Genomic DNA, 24,025 nt, shown 5'->3' on the forward strand with positions numbered 1-24,025 from the left:
CGCGTGGGCCTTCTGGGGAAAGGGTCGGGGCTACGGTCCGCATAGGCGGGCTGTCGCGGACTTCCAGAGGAAACAGGCTGTGAGGCCCCCGCACACCTGCGGCCCGGAGCCATCCATCCCTGCGGAGTTTCACACGCCAGAAAACAGTGGTGAGGGCCAGGGCAAATCACCTCTGGCACCTAGATGCATGCCTCCACACCATAGTGGGTAGGGTGACCGTCACAGAGGACAGCCCGGTTGTCCTCTATTGATCAAAACCTGACGCCTTTGTGTCCTCTATTTTAGAAAATAGAGGACGTTTATTTAGAGAAATATGTATTTATTTATTTAGAAAACTAGAGGACATAAAGGCATCGGGTTTCGTATCAATAGAGGACAGAGTAGCAGAAAACCGAAATGTCCTCTATGCTGGCCAGCTTAACGGTGGGCCTGGCTGTAGATACAGTATCATCACCAGCAAGGGTCTCGAAGCATGGTGAGGCTCATGGGCTTGATCCACGTCACAAGGAGGGAGTGTAGGCGGGGTGTCTCGTCCTTGCAGTGCTGAATTCCCTCAGAGTGCATGGGTGACACGATTCACAGCTGGAGTTTGTGTTACTGCACAACTGTTCCAGCCACCGCCACCATCACAAGAGACATAATACTTGAAATATGGCTATTACATTCCATACCACCCATGTATACTTAAGTGCATGATCACACCAAGCTATTCACACAGGACGCAAGGCCACTGGCTTCCCAAACAAAAACACAAGCCACAATATTTAGCCACAGAGAAATCTCATATGACACAAAGTACACACCACAATGGATGCCACATTAAAATAATGCTTATATGGCACAAAATTGTGCGACATTAATCAAAACAATTACATTAAGTCCCCATACATGTACACAACCCGTTGGGGAAAAATCTATAAAGCTAGTATATCTAATGACTACAGCATTAAAGGAAATGTTGTGATGCAGAGCTGGCATATGTCAGGGCAGCAGGCAGGCTGAATTGCCCCCAGCTGGCCCTGGTTACCTGAATGGATCAGCTGCCAACAATTTAACTGCTTCCAGCTGGCCCCAGTTGCCTGCGTGGGCTTGGCTGCCTGCTTATAAGCAGCAGCTTTTTCAGTGTCCAGCAGGTTTATTCAACAGGACAGATGCTTCTGTCTCACCTCATATTTCTGATTGTTTGTTCTTACTTTCCTGCTTCTAGCCTGTTGAATCCTGGTTCCTACCTGCTGATTCCAGATTCTAGCCTAGACCCTTTTGCTCTAGACTTGCCAGTCTGCTGACCCCTTTGTTCCTGGTTCTAGTTCAGACCCCTGTCTTCAGGGGAGCCAGGTAGCTCTTGGTTTATGGCTTTAATTTGATAACCATCCATGACTACCAAACCCAGTGTCCTGGTCTCTTACAGCTGCCTACTGTGGATCCCTTGGCTAGTGACTCTGACCTGGATCCCTGGTTTTTGTTCCCGATCCCCACGGCTAGTTGTTCTAGTCAGAGTGACTGCCTATGTCTTGGTCCCTTACAGATCTCAGAAGACCCACCTGCTTATGATAGAGTCAAGAGATTATTGACTCTGTCATCTCATCTGGATCTTGTTCATTTCTGGTCTTCTCTGTTCCTGGTCTCCTGAGTCAAGGTCCAATCACCCACATCCCAGTCATAACCCCAACAGCATAAACACTCCCTACACTATTTAGGACTTGTTAATAGTTCTGCAGTATTACCACTGTTCATGGCTACCACAGCAGTCTGTTGTGGTCACAGTCAGCCAAAGCAACAGCTGCTACGCATGTTGTTATTATTCCCTAAATTAATGGCTTGTGTCAATGTATGTAAAGAAGATAATGAACCATGGACAGTTCTTCACAGAGAGATCAGTGTTATTATTATTGGTAGGGACATATTTATAAACCATAATTGTTGTGAGCCTAGGCATTATATCAATAGGCACACAAGAGCTCACAATATAAATCCTGAAACTTGTCCAACATCTCTCCCAACTATACTGTTGGTCTAATAAAAGATACCACAAAAAAGCATTTCCTGCTTCATATATTTCCTGGAACATCATAGCTACAACACCACTCCAACTCTATCACAATACAAGACAATAGATGGATTCAGACAGATGGGAGTAAAAGAGAAAAATGTGAGACAGTATTAATCAGCATCATATAGTCAGCAGTAGGTGTTTCATCAAGTTTTTCTGTGGGTACAGGTTCAGAGCGAGGGAAAATGTCAAGAGGCGATCTTAAGGAACATGAATTAACTTTTCAGATGTTTATGGGAAGCACCTGCCTAGCATTAGGGGCAGCAAGAGAAAAGCACATATGGGTGCTTGTTTGAAATTTTAACAAATGGGTGATGGAAATTGCTGTCATGGATTGATTACAGGCAGTGGACTGAAGGGCCAATGCTAGAGTATGTTTTTCTAGACTTTAAGAAGGCCTTTGACACTGTCTGTCACCCCATCCTCATCAATAAATTAAGCAACTGTGGCATTGATGCCTACACAGTTGGATGGGTAAAAAATTGGCTGATGGAGCGCACCCAGAGAGTAGTGGTGGGTGGGTCATACTCCACCTGGCAAGATGTGAGCAGTGGGGTACCCCAGGGCTCGGTCCTCGGGCCCGCGCTGTTTAACATCTTCATCAGCAACTTGGACAAGGGGGTGGAAAGCACGGTGTCCAAGTTTGCTGATGACGCTAAGATGTGGGGCGAGGTGGACACACTTGAAGGGAGAGAGAGGCTTCAACTAGATTTAGACAGACTACAAAAGTAGGCAGATGAGAATAGGATGGGGTTCAACATAGATAAATGCAGAGTGCTGCACCTTGGGGGAAAGAATCCACAGCATACATACAGGCTGGGGAGTTCCCTTCTCAAAAGCACAGAGGCGGAAAGGGATCTTGGAGTCATTATGGACTCCAAGATGAACATGAGCCGCCAATGCCAGACCGCAGCCAGCAAGGCCAGCCATACCTTGTCATGCATCCAAAGGTGCATCTCAAGCCGGTCCAGAGCGGTGATACTCCCCCTCTAGGTGACTTTGGTCAGGCCGCAATTGGAGTACTTTGTCCACTACTGCACGCCGCACTTCAAGAGGGATGTGGGCAGCCTGGAGCAGGTTCAAAGGAGGGCCACCCACTTGGTGAGAGGGCAGCAGGACAGGCCCTATGAGGAGAGACTGAAGGACCTGAACCTATTCAGCTTCAGCAAGAGGAGGCTGAGGGGGGACTTGGTGGCTGCCTACAAGCTCATCAGGGGGGGATCAACAGCAAATAGGCAGAGTTCTTTTCTCCCCAGCACCACCTGGGGTGATGAGGAATAATGGTCATTAGCTGATGGAGAATAGGTTTAGGTTGGAGATCAGAAGGCAATATTTTACAGTTAGGGTGGCCAAAATCTGGAACCACCTTCCCAGGGAAGTGGTCCTCGCCCCTACCTTGGGCAAATTCAAGAGGAGGTTGGATGATCACCTGTCTGGGGTCTTGTGACCCCAGCATTCATTCCTGCCTGTGTCAGGGGGTCAGGCTAGATGATCTGTTCAGGTCCCTCCTGCCCCTAGCTACTATGAAACTATGCAGGAAACAGGCTGTGAAGAGCTGTGAACGTTTAAGATAAGGGTTGAGTACAAATTCTGAGGTTAACCCAAGAAGTCAACAGGGACTTTGGTGTGTGTGGTGGATGATGGGAGGGTCACTCAAGCATGTGATAGAGGCCTAACAGGAGGAGAGGAGAAGACAAACTTGTGTCTGTAACCAGAGAGAAGATAAAGGTTACTGGAGATGAAGAGAAGAAGGAAAACAAGCAGACATGGAAGGAAAACAAATGTAGTAGTTTGGTTGTTTTCTCTTGGAGGAAATCAGTGAGATCCTGGGTCTCCCCTGCATACTCCCCCTTCCCTCTCCACCTCATGCCCCCCTCTCACACTGCACAAGCCACCTCAGCCCAGAGCAGGCAGCAACTCAGGGCTGTGCAAAACAGAAGCGTTCTATTTTGACCGACGTTTCGACAGAACAGTGGTCCATTTCGACTTTTGTTTCGAGTCGAAACAACTGTTTTGTTCCATCGCCACGTTTAGCCGTTTTGACCCTGTTTCAACGTTTTGCCCATAGGATATAATGGGGAATGTCAAAACAGGCTATAACTGTCATTTCTGGCCAGATTTGGATGAAACTTGCAGGAATAGTAGCCCCTTCTGAGGGCATGATGTGTGCCAAGTTTCAAGATGATAGGTGCAGGGGGTTTGGCGAAACTGCACCCCAAAATCCTGAAAGCAAAACTTGTGTCACGTGTATGTGTTACTACAGTGGGGTCAAAACTGCAGGCATGCTAGCCCCTATGGAGGCCACAAAGTCTGATAAGTTTCAAGGAGATAGGTGTAGGGGTTTGGAGGAAACTGCACCTCTAGCTGCAGACAAGCAAAACTTGTGACATGGGTGACACTGTGTGTGTTAAGGTGCAGCAGGGTGAAAGATGCAGGCCTGCTAGCCCCTGCTGAGGCCACAAAGCCTGCTAGCTGTCAACAAGATGGGTGCAGGGGTTCTGGGTTTTGGGACACTGCACCTCTGGCCACAGGCAGGCAAAACTCATGTCATGGGTGCTTGTGCAACTGTGTCTGTCTTGGGGCGGGGGAGCAACAACTGCAGGCCTAGCTGCTAGGCCCTGCTGCAGCCACAAAGCCTGCCAGCTGTTAAGGAGATAGGTGCAGGAGGGTTCTGGGGCCCTGCACCCCTAGCTGCTGCTGACAGGTAAAACTCATGTCATGGGTGCTTGTGCAATTGCTGCCTCTCATCAGGCAGCAGGACTGAAAATCCCCCATCACTTGTCACCAAGACCTGGGGGTAATTATTGACCACAGTATGAACATGAGCCGGCAGTGCGATGCTGTAGCCAGCAGGGCCAACAATACGCTGGCATGCATCAATTGCTGCATCTCCAGCAAAACCGTTGCAAAGAAGTGATTGTCCTGCTCTACTCAGCTCTACTCAGCACTGGTGAGACCGCAGCAGGAGTACTGCATCCAGTTCTGGGCTCCACACCTTAACAAGGACATGGTAAAGCTTGAGAGAGTCAAGAGAAGGGCCACTCATATGATCAGAGACTTGCACAGCAAGCCATTTGAGGAAAGGCTGAGGGACCTGGGACTTTTCACCCTGAAAAAGAGAAGAGTGAGAGGGGACTTGGTAGCAGACTTACCACTACATCAGAAGTGTACATCTAGGGCTCAGTGAACTGTTCACCAGGGCACCCTTGGGGAAAACTAGGAGTAATGGTCACAAACTCCTGGAAGATCATTTCAGGCTCCGTTCAGGCTCAACATTAGGAAAAACTACTTCACAACTAGGGTGTTCAGGCTGCAACCATTACTCCTAGTTTTCCCCAAGGGTGCCCTGGTGAACAGTTTTTCCCCAAGCCCTAGATATATGCTTCTGATGTAGTGGTAAGCTGCTACCAAGTCCCCTCTCAGCCTTCTCTTTTTCAGGCTGAAGAGTCCCAGGTCCCTCAGCCTTTGCTTGTATGGCTTGCCATGCAAGTCTCTGATCATATGGTTTACTCTTCTCTGGACTCTCTCAAGCCTTACCACATCCTTGTTAAGGTCCTTGAAACAGGTCTGAACAAAACTGGTGGTGAAATTTCGCACAGCCCTACAGCTCAGCTCTGGCTTTAACCCCAGACCCAGGGCTGAAGCCAAAGCTGAGCATCTGCCTCCCCAGTCAGCACATGAAGCTAGAAGACAAGGTTTCCTCCCTGCCCACCATGGGCTAGGGACAGACATTGAAAAAGCCAGACCCTGAATTGATTCAGTCTTTGCAGGTTAGTCTAACCTGCAAAGACTGAACTGAATTGCAAGTGCACAGACATTAATGTTTAATTTTGGAAATGCAGGCACATAGATTCATAGAAGTAGGGTTGAAAGAGACCTAAGTAGATCATCAAGTCCAACCCCCTGCCCTGGGCTGGAATGAATATGACCCCTGGTAGGTCTGAGCTCATATGACCCCAGCTAGGTAATTATCAAGCCCCCTCTTAAAGACCCCCAAAGTAAGAGCCAGCACCCCTTCCCTCTGAAAAAAAAATCCTGGACCCAGGGGTCTAGCCAGGAGCCTGGGCACACACCCAGGCTTGAACTTGCAACTCTATGGCCCTAGGGTAAATATATGCCCCTCTAGGCCAAACAACTAGACCAGGGTTTAAGTTAGGGTCAGGGAAACTCACACGCCTGTAGTGGCTCAGGCTAAAAGCTGAGAGGTGCCAGAACAGCCCTCCCTTCCCTTTGGAGTAGCCACAAGGCTGGAGGGAAGCTGACTGGAGCGTGACCAGGCCTCTGCAGGGGCTAAGTATGACTGTGGAGGGGTTTAAACCCCAACCCTGGCCTGCAGGGACACTAGCTGGGGTGTACCTAGAGGGGGAGGGGGGAACAGCCCTTGTCAGGGGGTCCCTAAGGCCAGACACCTGCTAGGGCAGTGCCGCAGGCAAAGGGGCCCAGGGGTGGGGATTAAACTCCCCTGTCTCTAGTTGGGCATGGGACCCCGTCCCAGTCAGGGTCTGCCCAGCTTTCCCCTCTTCTCTTGCTTGGGTGGCAGGGGGCCTGGCTAGAGCCAGCTGGCATGGCCCTGCTATCCACCCAGGGCTGGGGCTGCAGGGCTGAGTTGAGCCAGCTTGCAGATGCTGCTGAGGGCGGATGCAGAAGGACATCCTGGGTTGGGGCCAGATTGCTCCCTGCTCCCAAGCTGGGCAGGGCTATCATGGAGCCCCAGCTGGCTGGGAAGGGCCCCACGGGACCAGCCCATGGGGGCAGAGCCCTTCCCAGTCCACTGCAGCTGCATGACAGCCCAGCCCAGCAGCATGGGTAGAGGCTGGCTGGGGAGCGGGCTTCCCGGGCAAGCTCAGAGGTACTAGTGGGTCCTGAACCTGGCAGCCACACCCTCTGTCCTGGGGCTGCAGATGCATAACCAACTGCAGGCTGGCTGGCGCCAGGAGGGGCAGGGGGGTGTTCTGCCCCCTCACCTCCAGCTGCCACAGATGTGCCATACTGCTCTGATTGGGGGAGGGGGAGGGGAGTTTCAGCCCCACAGCTTCTGCCCAGCATGTGGAGCTCTGGCTCCAGCTCTCAGATGCTTTGGAAGGCAGAAGACATCTGGGTGGAAGGCATCTGGAACTGCAGCTGGAGCTCCACACACAGGGTACAAGCTGCCGGGCTGGGCAGAGCTGTTGTTCTCCCATCACGTTCAGCTGTGGCTCCTGCTGCATCACACAGCACCACTCAGGGCTGGGGGAGCTTTCTTCAACCCAGCAGCTTCAGCTCAGCTCGGGGAGCTCTGGCTCCAGCTCCGACTGCTTTCAACCCACTCCGCCCACCTCACGCATTCAGTAGCCCTTGCAGGTGAAGCGCAAGGAAAGCATCCAGAAGCTGAGCTGCAGCTGCTAGGCTGAAGAAAGCTCCCCCTGCCCCAAGCAGTGCTGCATGGTGCAGCAGGGGCAGATGCTGCAGTTGGATGTAATGGGAAAAAAACAGCCCTGCCAAGCCAAGCCAGCTTCCCCTCGCCTCCAGCGGCTCCTCCCTCTCCTACTCCTATTGATGCTACGCCACCTCTGGTGAGGCAGGGGTGGGTGGGAGGAGGTTCACCCTGGCAGCTTCTGCCCTACACATGGAGCTCTGGCTGCAGCTCCCAGACGCCTTCCACCCAGGCGCCTTCTGCCTTCCAAGGCATCCAGGAGCTGGAGTCAGAGCTCCACGTGCTGGGCAGAAGATGCAGGGCTGAAGCTTCCTGCCCCTCCCCCCAACCAGAGTGGCATGGGGCAGCGCAGCCACGGCAGTAGCAGCTGGAAGTGAGGAGGGCAGAATAACGCCCCCCAGCCCGAGACAGCCCACAGCTGGTTGTGTGCCTGCAGCCCCAGCTGTTGCACAGGACAAGGGGTGCTGTGGCAGCTGCTGGGCTCGGGGCCTGCTGGCACACCCAAGATGGCCCAGGAAACCCACTCTCCAGCCAGCCCCTGCCCATACTGCCAGGCTGGGCTGTCATGCAGCTGCAGCAGGCTGGGAAGGGCCCTGCCCCCATGGGCTGGCCCCGCAGGGCCCTTCCCAGCTGACTGGAGCTCCATGACATCCCTGCCCAGATTGGGCATGGGGAGCCATACAGCCCCCACAACCCCAGCCTGAGCTGTAGCCCCCTGGGAAGGGCCCAGGCCCCGGCCACCCAGCCGGGTTGGCCCCTCTTCCTCCACTCTCAGCAGCAGTTGCAAGCCCTCGGCTCAGCCCTGCAGCCCCAGATGCTGGCAAGGCAGGTAGATGGCAGAGGCCATGCCTGCTGCCTCTGGCCATGCTCCCTCTCCTGCCACTAGAGTGGAGAGGGAGGGAATGGCTGACAGGGGCCACAGTCCCCCACCAGGGGAGAGGAGGAATAAACCCCCTCCGTGCTCCCTTTGCCTCAGTGGGCCAGCATCTGGCCAGGTCCCAGCCCCTGCTCAGGCTAGGGAGTGGAGGGGTGGGGCCAGCCCAGCTCTCTGGAGCAAACAGCCCAGCCCAGGACTGGGATGCTGGAGGACTCTGATTTAACTTAAACCAGGAAGGGATCTGGGACAGAAGTTGCATAAACTGTTAATCAGTTTAAGTCTCATACAATATTCAACCAGGGTTATCTTAAACCAGTTTTGGTCATTTTGAAACTGGTTTATGTTGGTTTATGCTGGTTTATGAAACTTACATTCTGTTATAGGTATAAACCAGTTTCTGATCACTTAAACTGATTTAGGTGTAACTTCTGACCCTAGCCATGGTGTCTGGAGGAAAATCTCATCTTGTAGTTGAGTAAATATGGTAGTTGGATAAGATCGGAGGATAATAATAATACATAGTATTAAGGTGAGAAGACTCACTTCAGCCTCATTGCACTTTTGCTCTTCACAAGGGCCAGAGAGTAAGGAGAGGTGATTCTGACACTAAACACAGCAGGCTTAATTCATTTCCACTTAGAGATTATTTTAATGTTTGAATAGCCCCATGAATTTGAATGATTCCAAACCATAGAAGGGTGGAAGTTTATGTATGTATCCATACCCCTATATATAACATGCATATTCACACACAAACTGACTGTAGTAAATTTTCTGTTTTAAAGAAACACATGCACACACAGACTGCAGCATTTTCTTTTTATATGCACACATCAACTGCAGCATTTATTCTTTTTCATATGTACATACACTAACTAGTTTTCAGTTTTACACACACACATGCACACACATATTGTAGCATTTGCTTTTTATATATGCATGCACACTGACTGTAGCATTTTCTATTTTCAGTACAGATGCAAATGTGTTTCCTACTAACCTCTTCAGTTCTTTGCAAAGTTAGAATTTTTAAGGACTTATCCTCTATAATCAAAAGTAAAGCACAAACCTAGAACAGATTCACTATTGTCCTAAAATAAGTGATATTTAGCATGTAAAGTAATACTATTACTGCAAGTTTTACTCTGGGACTAAATTTGAGCCAAGTTGTTTTATATCTAAACTACATAAACATTTTAAAAGACAGTTGTCATATTTTTACTTGCTATCTCCTCAAAAAATAGACTCTGACGACATCTTAGGTTTTGCTCATTCAGTATTTGCCTTATTGGTAATATATTGAATGAGCTTCTTCACAGTTAGAGTGGCCAAGGTCTGGAACAGGCTCCCAAGGGAGGTGGTGCTCTCCCCTACCCTGGGGGTCTTCAAGAGGAGGTTGGATATCCATCTAGCTGGGGTCATCTAGACCCAGAACTCTTTCCTGCCTATGCAGGGGGTCGGACTCGATGATCTATTGAGGTCCCTTCCGACCCTAACATCTATGAATCTATGAATATTCTTCAAAGTAATGCAAATATTAGCTTCATTTCAACAATATTCACAGATTAGTTTTCCTCAGAAGGTACTTTATTTTTCATGGAACTTGTACATGCAGCCCTGCTTGAAAATATGTATTTTAGCTAGAAACAGGGATGGTAACTATAGAAGACACAGTGATGTCTGGTGCTTTGCTATATATTTTTGCAGTGATTGCTGTATGCCCCATCTCTGCTAGTACTAGTTGTTTATTTGTTGTGGAAAAGTCTACCTGCATAAAACTTCAGTGTCTGAACTGTAGCCAGGTGAAGTGTGGATTGTTGGGAACACCCGGACCAGTGCCAGTGTGCAATGCTGCTGGGTAGTCCATCTTTGCAACCACTATTCCAACTCAAGGTATTTTGTGTTATCTCTCTCCTGCTCTTTTTGAAGAGCTGCAGTTAGCTATAAGGAAGAAGAGGCAAGAACTGATGTGACTATGACACTAACTTCTAAAACGAATTTCATGGAACGCTGTCTCAGGCTTTGTGAAGCTTAATGTCTGGTGGATAAGAGCATGTGATTAAGAACATGTGTTGTGTGTCAATACCTGTTACAGCAGCTACACATCATCAAAAGAACATGTACATGCACCTGTACTCAACATGTGATTAAGAACATGACTTTTGGAGTGTCTATACATGCATATTAATGTGAAGTGATAAACTCTGGCATGTATCATGCCAAAATGTATTGCTCCTGGGATCTGCGTTTACCTGTAAGCCTGGGACCACAGCCTGTTGAGTGGGTCAGAGCAGCCCCAGCTGGCAGGAGGCCCAGGGGGTCACCCTGCCAGGCCGGGGCTGATCCAACCTGGCTCAACATGCTGCAGAGCGGGTAACTGGGGCATGAGGGTGCTTCATTATGGAGCTAACCAGCAGGCAGCCCCCACACCAAAGCACCCTTGTGGCCCCAGCCAGCCAGGTCAGCGTCTACACATACATTGCTGTGCAAAAAAACCTCCACAGCACAATAGTACTTACATGAACAAGTACTAACCTGCTGCAGAGTTTATTAGTTTTCTGTGACCTAATAGAGCCGCACATGTAGAAGCCAAGATGCTAACTGTGGAACTAATTAGTAAACTCTGCAGTAAATGTCTTGTGTAGACATGCCTCTTTAGTATTCAAGACATGAGTCAACACGACTGAATGTCTTAAGAAACAATAGTCATTTTGGTGGTATTTAGAAATATCACAAATTCTGCATGTTATCAAAGTACATTTCCCTAAAATATATGTTTAATGTATGTGTACGACAGGAGGAACAGAAATTAGAATGCAAAGAAAGAATTAAAATAATCTGATAGGAACTTTTTACAATTTTTTTTGATTACCTCTAATGAAAAGCCAGTGCAATTTAATAAGCTGTTCTCTCTTTCTCTCCCTCCCCTCCCCCTCCCCTTTAATTTTTACAGGTGTCTTCAAAATCTCCTATCAAATACAAAAAATAATCTGCAACAGTGTTAATATCCTGATTATAATATACCAAGAACAAGAATGGAAGTAAATCTATACAGCAATTCCACTGTTATAAACAGTACTTCCATTAACCACAAACAATTGGAAGGGCATAGCCTTTGGGAAGTGATTACAATTGCTACTGTTACAGCAATTGTAAGCCTAATAACTATAGTGGGAAACATTCTTGTAATGATATCCTTCAAAGTCAACAGTCAGCTGAAAACTGTTAACAATTACTACTTACTCAGCCTTGCTTGTGCAGACCTCATCATTGGAATATTTTCTATGAATCTTTACACATCGTATATACTAATAGGCCATTGGTCTCTTGGAAGTCTGGCATGTGACCTGTGGCTAGCACTGGACTATGTAGCTAGTAATGCCTCAGTAATGAATCTGCTGGTTATCAGCTTTGATCGATACTTTTCTATCACAAGGCCTTTAACCTACAGAGCTAAGCGTACACCCAAAAGGGCTGGCATCATGATTGGTCTAGCTTGGTTAATTTCCTTTATTTTGTGGGCACCTGCAATCTTATGTTGGCAGTATTTTGTGGGGGAGCGAACAGTCCCACCTGAAGAATGCCAGATCCAGTTTTTGTATGAACCTATTATCACCTTCGGTACTGCAATTGCTGCTTTCTACATCCCGGTGTCAGTGATGACTATTTTATATTGCCGTATTTATAAAGAAACTGAGAAACGTACCAAGGACCTTGCTGAACTTCAAGGGTCTGATTCCATAGCAGAGCTTGAGATGATAACGCCCCAGAAAACTCTTCTAAAGTCCTGCTTTAGTTGCAAGCAACAGAATTTAGCCAAAAGGGAAAGGTGTCAGGCTTCCTGGTCTTCATCTAGTCGGAGCACTTCAGCCACAGTGAAAGCTTCTCAGACACCAAGTTCTTGTAATGACTGGTCTAAGGCAGACCAGCTAACAACCTGCAGTAGCTATGCATCCTCAGAAGAAGAGGACAAACATGCCACTGATTCTGTCTTTCAAGGAACTTACAAAGGCCCAGTGAAAGATAAGGAAGAAGAATTTAATGAGGAAGAGAATAAAGAAGATTTTATCAAAGACCAGCCTGAGGAAAATGATTTTGAAACCCAGAAATACTTTTTATCTCCAGCCAAAGGCCATATGCAAAAAAGTAAAAAATGTGTGGCCTACAAATTCCGCTTGGTGGTTAAGGCTGATGGCACCCAAGAAACAAATAGCGGTTGCCGAAAAGTAAAAATAACTCCCTGTTCTGCTGCTTTGTCAAAAGAGCCTTCCATCAAGAGCATGGATCCAAATATAAGTAACCAAATCACAAAAAGGAAAAGAATGGTCCTGATAAAAGAACGCAAAGCAGCCCAGACTTTAAGTGCCATTCTTCTGGCATTTATCCTCACTTGGACTCCCTACAACATAATGGTTTTGGTCTCCACATTCTGCTCTGATTGCATCCCAGTAACACTGTGGCACCTTGGTTATTGGCTGTGCTACGTGAATAGCACTGTTAACCCCATCTGTTATGCTCTCTGTAACAAAACTTTCAGGAAGACTTTTAAGATGCTGCTTTTCTGTCAGTGGAAAAAAAAAAAAGTGGAAGAGAAATTATATTGGCAGGGGAATACCAAACTGCCATGAATGTTCTTATATCATGAGGGGAGAACAGTGTACATTGACTAGGCATTGTAAATTGGTTGCGGTTCTTTCTTTTCAGAGGTGTTCCTTTCCACGTGTGGGACACAAAAAATTCAGCACAAAAAAAGGTAAAATTTTGCATGATACTGATATGCTTGGGTTCAGGAGCAGGGCAGCAGAAGCTGCTGTGAACCACAGTGAGTGTCTGTGGTCACTCAGTGGACCTGCATTCCTGTTAGTACTTTAGCAAGCCTCCTGTTCTTCCTTTCATGCAGAGAATGGCAAACTTATCATATGAGAGATGGATTACACCTGTTAAGTCATCCAGTCCATCTACTTGCAGTGCGACATTCTTCTTTCCTGTATATTTTCAACAGTCTTATCTCTTCTAGTTTTAAATGTCCCATGCAATGCAGCTTGCACCATTTCCCCTGTGAGACTAGTCCACAACCTGATTGAATGGAGTAGGGACTGAGTAAAGGCACAAACAGTAGTCCCCAGTAATAAAGAGTTGAAGACAGAGTTGAAGATTATGGACAAACCTTCTCCTTTAGAATAACATGTTTTTGGATGGAAGGAGGGTTTATGGGAGATTAATGTATGTGTGTTTTAAGAACCCAAAGTTAGTAGCATTGTTCTCACACAAATCAGTATCACCTTTAAACAAGGGTGGTAGCAGATATTTCTGAAGTGCTTCTTCACGTCTCAAGTATTCTTAAAAAAATTGTTTAAAAAATAAGTCAATATGACAGTGAGAATGGATGGTACAAAATTGAATGTACTACACTACATAATAGATTTCTTTTGTCTGCTCTCTGATGTACAGCTTATAAGAAAAAGTTTTAAAACTTCTTTAATATTTTTATTGCCCTAAAAGTAACCTTTAGTTTAGTAATACGCAGAACACAGGAAAATATACCTACTGATATCACACAGATTCAATTATATATTAAAAATACTGAAAAAGTTGGTATCACCAGAAGATGGAAACAGGACTTCTAAAGAATCAAGTTGATTTTTTTCTATAATAATATTAACACTTAGCCACTTATACAGTACTTTTTATCTTCAAAGAGCTTTACAAATTTCTCATTAATTGGTTTGGACTTAAAAGTTCTTGTTGGGCTAGATCTTCTGGTCCTGTCAAACTGCATTTGCAGCACAGTTGGGGGTTGAAGAAAAAAAAGGGCTTTAAACCCATGTTGGACTGTGCATTTAGGGATCAGACCCCTGGAGTAAATTGAGTAAAACCTAAGGAGCAGCCAAGGTTTTCAGGGATCTACAGATACCCCCATAATGCCCTTTCTGCCACACGACAGAAAGGGCATTATATAATAGAGGATTCTGTTATGCAGGGAAGAACACTCAGTACCTGAATTCATGATCTTGAGAGCTGCCTTGCAAGAAAAAAATGCTAGAGTGCAGCTGATGATCTGGCCCACAGTGGTGAAATAAAGTCAAGGGTCCAAAAGCAGGAAAAAACCAGGAGAAAACAAAGCAAAAGGTAACAGAAGTTATAGGTATAAAAAGAGTCTGAAAATAAACAAATGCTTATCAACAGATTAAAAAGAATAATTATGAATACAGTACTAGAGGTGAGCTCAAGACATAGAGTTCAGATCCAGCTGTAGCCTTTATCAAAATTCAGAGGTGTTTAGCTCCAGAGATTAGGTTTGGGCCGATCTCCTTATTACAACTACAATATACCTTAGCATGACAATGCAGTGGTCATGAAATACTTGAACTGTTGATAATGCGGCAGATTTCATGGCAATCTTCCTGAATTCATCATTGTTTTCAATGGAATCTCTATATCATTTCATTAAAGGTTGTTACCATGAAAATGTTTCTCCACAACCAAACATTCATGTCAATGAATCTTTGCAAGTTATTAATTTGAAAAAATCCCTAATATTTCAGAGGGGAAATAAGTGTTAATGGAAGACTAGCAGTAATGTGAAAAAATATGAATACAACATGACTGATTTTGAAAAACATTGTATTGTGCCTGTTATTTTTGGTGCATATGACTATTAACAGAAATTATGGGGTTTTATATAGACACATTTATTGATTTTCCTGTGTCATTATCCAGAGGTTTTTTTTTGTCTATAGTGAGCGTGTCCAAGTTGACTATTATAATGGGTTCTTTTTAATTTGCATTGGATCAAACATCATAAATAGTATGTTTGATTCAGTGCAAAATTAATGTACACTTCTGTGACACAAGCTATAGTAAAGGCAAAATTTATAAGGTTGTAAAGTTCCTGCTAACTGCAATGTTGTTGCTAAAGTAAAGCATTGACTTTTACTCCTTTCTTCATGTCCTTGTGACAAGGTATTTAGCAGAATTTGCAGTTTTGTTGGAATCTGACAGGCCATGCTGTAAGCACTTCTGCTATGGCTTTGAACTTGTGATCTCTGGGCTGTCACGTGTATACCTTAGCACCTGCACCATCCCAGCCCAACTTTTACTCCTGGAATTAAATGGGATCTTTTTGTTGCCAGTTTTTGGCTTCTGTTGAACAAGAGTGTTTTTGTAAATGTTTATGGACTCTGTACTGAGTAAATGTTTAAGATTACACAGTGATGGATGCAACAATATCAGTTTAATGTAATTGTGAAATATGTGCTCAATCTATGCTGCTAGCACCTGAGGCATTGCACTGCCAAACCTTGGGGTACATTGTAAATATCTGGAATTATATAAAACAAATATAGGCTGTTTACTGCTTTCCTGATATGGTGTATGATTACTTTAGGCAAAAATGAGCTTCAACAAAACATAATTTGGTAGTTGATTATAACTTGTTTTCAAAATCTGTAAAACTCCTTTTAAAACTTATTGTGTACTTTTACAGTGTAAAACAAACTCATTATCTGTACTTCTGTTCTTTTAACAAACATTTACACATCCTTTAATTTTGACTACTGATCATGGATTGTGTATCTTGTAAAAAGGTTTCTCCTCCTCTTCCTCCTGGTTTTTGTTTAGTTAAATCTTCCTATATTTTCCAGTCTCAACACAAACTCATATTTTTGTAGAGATAATTCTTCTTCAAAATGAATTAACTCATGTTCCTCTCTTTTTCCATTTGCTCTCAGTCACAGTTCTCCCCAACATTTTTTTTAAAGATTCTTCTTCTGTCATTCTCCTTTCTATAAGTAGATCCAAACTTTGAAAGATATTCATAATTCTTGCACTATATATTGAGGACACATCGTGCTTCACATAGACAGAATAAGGACTGGACAGAACTCTAAGAGCTCTCTTTTACCGAAAAATTCTATTTAAATGAATAATGAAGAAAACAAAAGACTTTTAAAGAAATGGTTCTACCTAATCCATCGAATTTGAAGGAAAATTATAGTTTAATCAACATTTTAAGTCAGTTTAAAGTATTTAATAAAGAATCATACCCATGGTACCCAATTCTGTACGTTTGTTTAAAAAAATTAAAAGAGAGATCAATCTCTATTTAATTTTATTTTAAAAATTTCCATAAGGTCATTTTTGTTCCTCAAACTGACACCTGGATGGGAATGCTGTGAATTTAAGGGACATGTTCTACTGGACCCTGTTGTGAATATTTATTTCAAACCAGAATCTTGAGTACCTAAAGCTTGAGGAATTTTAGATTCAGATCCCATTCTAGATGCGAATACTGAGTACATATCTACTTTTAATATAATCTAATCAAATCACTTTATAATTCACACTGTATATGTCCCAGAAAAATTGTATTGTTTCTTCATGTCCACACTTGGTACGTAACATTTTTAAATGAATACTGGAAAAAATTCCCTCAATTTTAGTGCGGTAAAAGTACGGGAACAGATTACTCAGTGAAATTTGGAATATCTCTCACTGGAAGTTTTTAAATGCAAGTTACAAAAACATTTGTCTGGGATAATTTAGACACAGACGATACTGTCTTGAGCAGGACATTGAGCCCTGCTATCATTCTAAGGCAAACACACAATAATTCTAAGGACAGTCACACTTGGTAAAAGTTTCTGCCTGTTCAAAGGAAAATAATCAAATCCCCACTGAGACATAGTAAATGCTTTCATTTAGAAAAATGAAAATTCATTTATAACAATTAAAGAATCTCATGTAATGCTGGAAAGTGCTAATGTACCTAGAAAAAAACTGAGTACAAAATTGAGTGCTGTAATTGTAAGGAAGTAATGTTGAATCAAAAGCCTCAGTTCAGATATGCCTAGATTTGTCCAGTATTTGAACTCGAATCTTTATTTTAATTAGAATTTTTGGAAAGTGTCATATTTATGTGATAGGCCAAACCAACACTTAAACTCAAAACACCTCCCCAAAGTTTAGAGATTTATATAATCTAAATCTGGATCTAAGTTTTCAGGCATCCTGGATGAAAGCTCTCTAAACTTTGGAAGACAAATCCACTGGCTTGTTCAATGTGTAATCAAAAGCTCTAACAGCTGGACTTAAAGAAGCCAAAGAGAGTTAGGTACCCAGCTCTGATAACTTCAGTGGCATTTGTTACTTTATTCTTTTCATCTCCTTTGAAAATCCAGCCTATGTGTTTCCCCTTTCTGAAATGTATATTTAGCACGTACAACATTTTTACTTACTTTCTATAAAAAAACCTTTCACGTAATAATATTTGGCTAGCTAAGGTTTTTTAAATGGAGATTCTTCACTTGAATAGGCTTCAGAGTTTGTTCTTCACATGCAGAGTGATGAAGAATTGTTTTTGTATTCTTACTGTAAGTATATTTTATTGCCAATGGTTCCCCAACCTAAAAGTTTCCTTCTAGTCTGTCTAATAGTCATCACACCATAAATAATAGTGAGGAACCACTTGAGCATTGAGGATCCAAACAACTTTGTAAATACACTATATATAATCTGTACAATTTAGCTATGTGCATGCATCACTTCACTAAGAGAGTTCCAGTGGTTGTTGGAAATAAAAGATCATGACAGCCACTAGAGGGCTCAAAACTTTTTAAAAAGATTTTACTCAGTCCCTGGGCACTACCAATTCCTTTCCCTGTGGTATAAAAGAGCATGCACAAAAATAAAAGAAATATCAATGTTCTACTTCTATTAATTATATAATTTACTACAAACTAAGTGTAAGGGCTGGATTATGACCTCTCTAAATAACGTATCACAGGCACCACAACAGTATCTGGAAGTGTGTCTGTACTTGCTGGTGTAGCTGACTCTGCAATGTTAGGGTCACTGATAGTTGCACAGTGATAAGAAGATCACAGCAGATGCCATTCAAGTCTCTGTTTGAAGCTATATAGTAGGGCTGTGCAAAGCTTCAGGTGATTCAATTTGGAGGAGATTCGGCCCAATTCAGTGGCCGAATCTCCAAATCTAAATTGAATCAGGGGACCAATTAAAAGGTCCGAATCAATTCAAAGCTCTCTGAATCTTAGGAAAAGATCTGGAGAGCTTTGATGATTAGGACAGTCCCCGGTGGCTGCAGTAGGACCTGGTAAGAGCAGCTGGTAGGAGCAGACTAGGAGCTGGTAAGTAGGGGCCAGGGGAGGTGGGACTGAGGGGTACGGGGACCATGGTGGGACCCCTGCCAGCTCCCAGCCCCTGCCTGCTTCCCCAGCTCCCCCCTGGCTGCCCCACCTGGCCCCAGCTCCCAGTGCTTTAAAAAAAAGCCCCAACTCACTGGGTGCTGCTGTGCAGGGGGGTGATCCCCGCTGTCCCACGCTGCATGGTGGGGCTCTGCACGAGCCCCCTGACTCCCTCCCCCCCCACTTCCCCAGCCCCTGCATGGCTGCCCAGCCCAGCCCAGCTCTGGTCCTTTAAGAAAAAAAAGCCTGAGAAAACCCCTGGGACTCATTGCTCCTGCAGCATCCTTGGGGTTTTGGGGGGCTTGTGCAGAGCCCCCGGCTGAGATGGGGGGCTTGGGGGCTTCTGCAAAGTCCCCCATGCAGTGGGGGGCAGTGGGGATTGCCCCCTCCCACCTGGCAGCACCCAGTGAGCTGGGGCTTTTTTTTCCCAAGTGCCAGGTGCTGGGGTAGGCAGGGCAGCCATTGCTGGGCTGGGAGACCGGGGCAGGGGATGGGCCTAGCCTGGGTGATTCGGAAATTCAGAGATTTGGCAGCAGCTGAATCTCTGAATCAGATTCGGATGAATTGATTCGAGACAGTGATTCGAATCACCAAACTGAATCACTGTCCCCCAAATCAGCCGAATCCAAATCTGAAGCAAACACTAGCTGTTTTGCACAGGTCTACTATATAGTAAGCTCAAGGTTTTTAGCATCACTGATGGAGAATGTCCTGGGGAACTGGAACTGAAAAGCTGATTTATGTCTTTTCTGTTATGCTTCTATTACTGTGGTACTTCTACCTGCTCGGATAGAACAGGGATGTCTATCTGGCAGTGCCAGATGTACATCCAGAGGTAAAAAAAAATGTGCAAAAAAACCGTGGAGCAGCGCACATGGAGCCAATGTGTGCCATTCCAAACTGGAGCCTAGCCAGCCAGGGGTCCCCTCTGGCTGCCAGCCAGGCTCCAAGCAGCAGGATTGCCACTGCTGAAGGCCCCCAGGACTCCAGGTAAGGCTGCTGGGCCACCCCAGGGTAACACAAGGTGTGCTGCCACTAGTTGTCCCTGGGAAACCAAATGACCATGCTCGCGTGGATGTGGCCTATGTATCCATTCAATCACATTGTTTTTTAAGTACATCTTTCTTGACATCGGGCATTAATAAGTTCAAGCGAGACCTTATATTATATATTGTAAGTAACATTGTTGGCATCTGATTTTTAGGACCATGTCTTTAATTCCTATATGACCAACAAAAATGCCTAAACCCTGTGTTGTAAACATGAAAATAACTCTGTGATTAAGGGTGGTTTTTGGGGACAGCTGATTTGGTAGCATTTCTCCAAATCTCAGCAAATGTTTTGCCTCCAGCTTTTACTAGCACTGTTAGGCTATGTAGCAGGTTATAAATTTCATTACACTTGGTAAAGCTGTCAGCTTTTTCTCATCAGTTATATCATTAACTATCGTACAGTCTTACAGTCTCTTGATACAGGTAAGCCAATTCTCAACTTAACTATCAAAAAGTTATTTTTCTCTAAATAACCACTCATTTTAAACTCCTTTTCAAAGATTCCCCCACCCCTAAATAAGCAATTACCTCATAATCCCAGTGAGAGTAGACTTCTGTTTTCTTTCCAACTTTACTAGGCCTCTGCAGTCTTGTCAAAACAGTATTTCTAGTTTACCATCCTGTTCTCATTGCTAGTTGTTACGTCTTTTACTCATTATATCATAAATAGAATATAAAAGAGTTACCTAAATGCAGTAAGACTCAAATAACTACATTTACTAATTATAGGACACATCTACACGTCACCCCATGACCACATTGCTACTGTGCCGTGCTTTAGAACTTCCTTCTGGAAGGAAAGAATAACTGGTTATTTTTTGCAACTAATTCACCATAGCGGTGTGCTAAAATGAGGGAGTGCGCCACTATGGTGAAGTAGCTGCCAATCACATGTAGACCTTCATGATTGCTACATCACCTTAGCGTGTAGCTACAGAGACGTAAGGCAACGTGTAGACGCACCCATATACTATTACATTTAAGGCCTTCTTACCTGTGTAAACCACTGCTGTTCTGGTGACTTCTGAATTGTAGAAGACAATGGAGTCCCCTTGAAGGCTCTGTTAATTTTAATGAACTAGAAACAGAAAGTCAAAGGTGTTGATATGTCAACACACCAGCACACCAACACACATTCATGGCCAAGATTGGAAAATTATTCATTGGGCTACACAAGAGAATAAAAAACCACAAAACAAAAAGAATATTGAAACTAAGTGGTTATGCAGGACAAATTTAACTTATCAGAGTTTCTTCATTTAAAAGAAAATATGAGTTGGAGTCTTTTATTCTGCCAAACAATCCTTCTCAAATTTATCACTTTGAGAATGGCAATTCTTTTTTTTTTACTTTTAGTGAAACAGGAGATAGAGGAGATTTGATAGTGAAATGCATTGGAAATACAGCTTTTACTGATATTCTCAGGATAAATGGCAGGTGAGACATGACCTCAGGCGCTCAGGACACTTGTTCATTTCCCTGCTCAAGGACACTGCCTGAATAGTCTGGCCAGGCACCTCTCCTTTGCTGGAGATTGTTTGACTGGGAGGAGCCGGATGGGCCATCTCATGCTGGCAGGTAAGCCATTTGTAGATGTACTCACCATTTTCTAAACAGTGTTAACTGATTTGCATCACACAGTTTGAATCAAATTTCAATTTGAATGAAATGTTAATAGATGATCAAGGGGGTTTGCCCCTTTCTTCACAGACCAGTAGCCCATGTGCTTACGTAGGGTTGGGGCCATAGTCAGGATACTGATACTTAGTCAGGTGAGGTGTTGTTGGCACATTTGACTTTGTAAAGGTGTTACTTTGTGCCTGTTGTGTTGCAAAAAGCCAAATGAGTTGCCCTTGAGGGGGTTGATATTTGCAATGCTTATCTGCATTCTTAAGGAATGCTTATCCAAGTTCCTAGGGCTCCGTTTCCTAAAAGTAACATCATATATACGTGTTAATTAATACAGTTTAAATTGCCTAATTCAGACTCTCCTGGTCTGAATTAACTTTAATCCTCATTCAGTGAGGATTAGTTAATTTGGACTGGAGCCAATTTTAATACATTTTAATGGCCTTAGTGCGACGTAGTGAGATGAGTCTCAGGATCAGGTGAAAAGCCATGAGAGAGATAAAATAGGAGAAAGACAGTGAGAGAGAGAGAAGGACCAATAAGGGCGAGGAAGTCAGAGTAGATTTAACATGCATATGCTTTGGGTCCTTGCTGGTCTTCTTATTGTGAACTTGGGTATTTTTAGAGGTGTGCTCGTCTAGATCTCCCAGGGATTAAGATTCACCAGTGAGGAAATCTAGGCAGAGATCTGCTGGCCTTTTTCCATGGAAATCCAATTTCACTACTTTAATCTCCGAAGTCTCTCTTTTTAAACCTCCCACAAGGAGTGGTAATGAATGGAAACGACCACCTTTGTTATTTTGTTCACTTATTAGGCCTAATTTCTGACAATTTTGGTCCATTAATTTCCAATTACATCTTTTTGTTGTTTATCAACACTGCATTCCATCGTATTTAAGGCACTTTTTGTTTGAATTGTCCAATCTTTTGGTCACATTTTCACACATTTGTTGTCATTGTCTGTTTAACCAGTTTGTGAATTGTCACCTGCTTCCTTTTATTAGCATATATGGCATATATTTTGGCACAAAGTTTTGACAGCACATATACTGTTTCATGCTTTAGTATTCTGACACAGATACATTCACTTCTGATCTCATCACCAGAGATTTCTTCACTGCACAATTAGCCCAGTTGATTGGCACACAGGTTTGCGCAACTGTGTTAGCTGAACCTGGTTACAAGCTTTCCAGAAGGGTGTATTAATGAGCCCTCACTGTTTCTGCAGTCAAGTAGGAGGTGTGTGTGCGCGTGTGCACACGGCATACACCTGAAGGCATCTTCCATCTTCCTTTATGCTGAGACGCTCTAAGATTCTTTCCCAGGCAACTGTATCAATCATGGGAAAACTTTTCTGTTCTTTAAGGGGGATTAGGAGAATGGTATTGGAGGACTTCCAACACTTCAGTCATTTGCCTGAATCTTCATTTCAAAGTGGGCAGGTTCCATCCCATAGCCCTTGATGGATAAACTTAGACAAGGCTCCAAACCCATGTCAGAATTTTTTCTGGATGGTAAAAGGGACTGGGCTAAAAGCCCTGGTTAACCACAGAGATGATTTCTGAGGATACATCTACTTAGGGACTGAAATCACAGGGCCCTCAGGAAAACTAAGACAAATCAACTCCAAATGTGAAGCTGGTGCATTAAGATCCATGTGCATGCTCTCATTCCAAGGTAAAATGTCCATAATTCAGTGTAACATGATCCCTTACATTAATTACACAGCCATAGTTGATTCATTTTCACTTTTCCTATATAAACCCTGCATTGCCTTGACCTACAGAGAAACAGACAATTCAACTTAATATCCATCAGTATTGCAACTAGGTGTGGACAAGCAGGGCACCAGGTCCAGATGCCAGTTTAAGACTTGCCCCAGAAGCATCCTCACCCCTATGGAGTCCGGGCCCTGGCAGCAAGGGCAACCCCTTGGCATTGCTCTTGCACCAGCAGCTAGGTATGAAGACACCTTGTTACTGCTGTTGCAAAAGTAACATCTGCAGTGAGAAGACCACACTGCAGAAGTAGCAGCAGCAGAAGCAGCAGCAGGGGATTGTTTTTGAGTCCCCGGCATAGGTAGGATTCCTGTGCGCACACAGCCCCACTCTCAGAGCCTGCAGCCCCCACTGTGCTCTCCCTGCCCACACCACCTCCCACTCTCAGAATCACATCATCCAGTGCTCTTTCCCCCCCACACCCAGCCTCTCCTTCAGGGTTTACCCTGGTCACAAACCCTACTTCTTACAGCTCTGAAATCCATGTTTTTTCTTCCCCTTGCTTCTCTTTCTTTCTTTGAACATTAAAAAAAATGTTTCATAGATTTCATAGACATTAGGGCTGGAAGGGACCTCGGAAGATCATCGAGTCCAGCCCCCTGCCCCAGGGGCAGGAAGTCAGTTGGAGTCACAGAATCCCAGCAAGATAAGCATCCAGTTTGCTCCTGAAGGTGCTTGAACCACCTCCAGTGGCAGGCTGTTCCAGACCTTGGGGGCTCGGACAGTAAAGAAATTCTTCCTTATGTCCAGCCTGAAACGGTCTTGTAGTAGTTTATGACCGTTCGACCTAGTCGTCATCCCTTGGGGCGCTCTGGTGAACAAACGTTCCCCCAGATACTGGTGGTCACCCCTGATAAACTTGTAGGTGGCCATCAGATCGCCCCTGAGCCTGCGCTTTTTCAGGCTAAAGAGCCCCAGGGCTCTCAGCCCGTCATCGTAGGGTCTGCTTCCCTGACCTCTGATCATGCGTGTGGCTCTTCTCTGGACTCTCTCAAGCTTCTCCACATCCTTTTTGAATTGT

At 44.6% G+C, this 24,025-nt stretch overlaps 2 protein-coding genes across 2 annotated transcripts in view; one reads left to right on the forward strand and one right to left on the reverse strand.

Moving 5' to 3' along the window:
* AVEN (apoptosis and caspase activation inhibitor) overlaps positions 1–117 on the reverse strand; it is a 189,618-nt gene extending 189,501 nt beyond the window's left edge. The window contains exon 1 of the mRNA XM_014517360.2: positions 97–117. Within this exon, the coding sequence (XP_014372846.1) occupies positions 97–117 (21 nt within the window). The remainder of the gene's footprint in view (positions 1–96) is intronic.
* CHRM5 (cholinergic receptor muscarinic 5) overlaps positions 1–12,968 on the forward strand; it is a 13,729-nt gene extending 761 nt beyond the window's left edge. Inside the window, exon 2 of the mRNA XM_006018498.2 lies at positions 11,294–12,968. Within this exon, the coding sequence (XP_006018560.1) occupies positions 11,376–12,968 (1,593 nt within the window). The 5' untranslated portion in view covers positions 11,294–11,375. The remainder of the gene's footprint in view (positions 1–11,293) is intronic.
* The last annotated feature ends 11,057 nt before the right edge of the window (positions 12,969–24,025 follow it).

This window comes from Alligator sinensis, unplaced genomic scaffold (assembly GCF_000455745.1).
Source record: "Alligator sinensis unplaced genomic scaffold, ASM45574v1 scaffold262_1, whole genome shotgun sequence".
NCBI classification, from domain to species: Eukaryota; Metazoa; Chordata; order Crocodylia; family Alligatoridae; genus Alligator; species Alligator sinensis.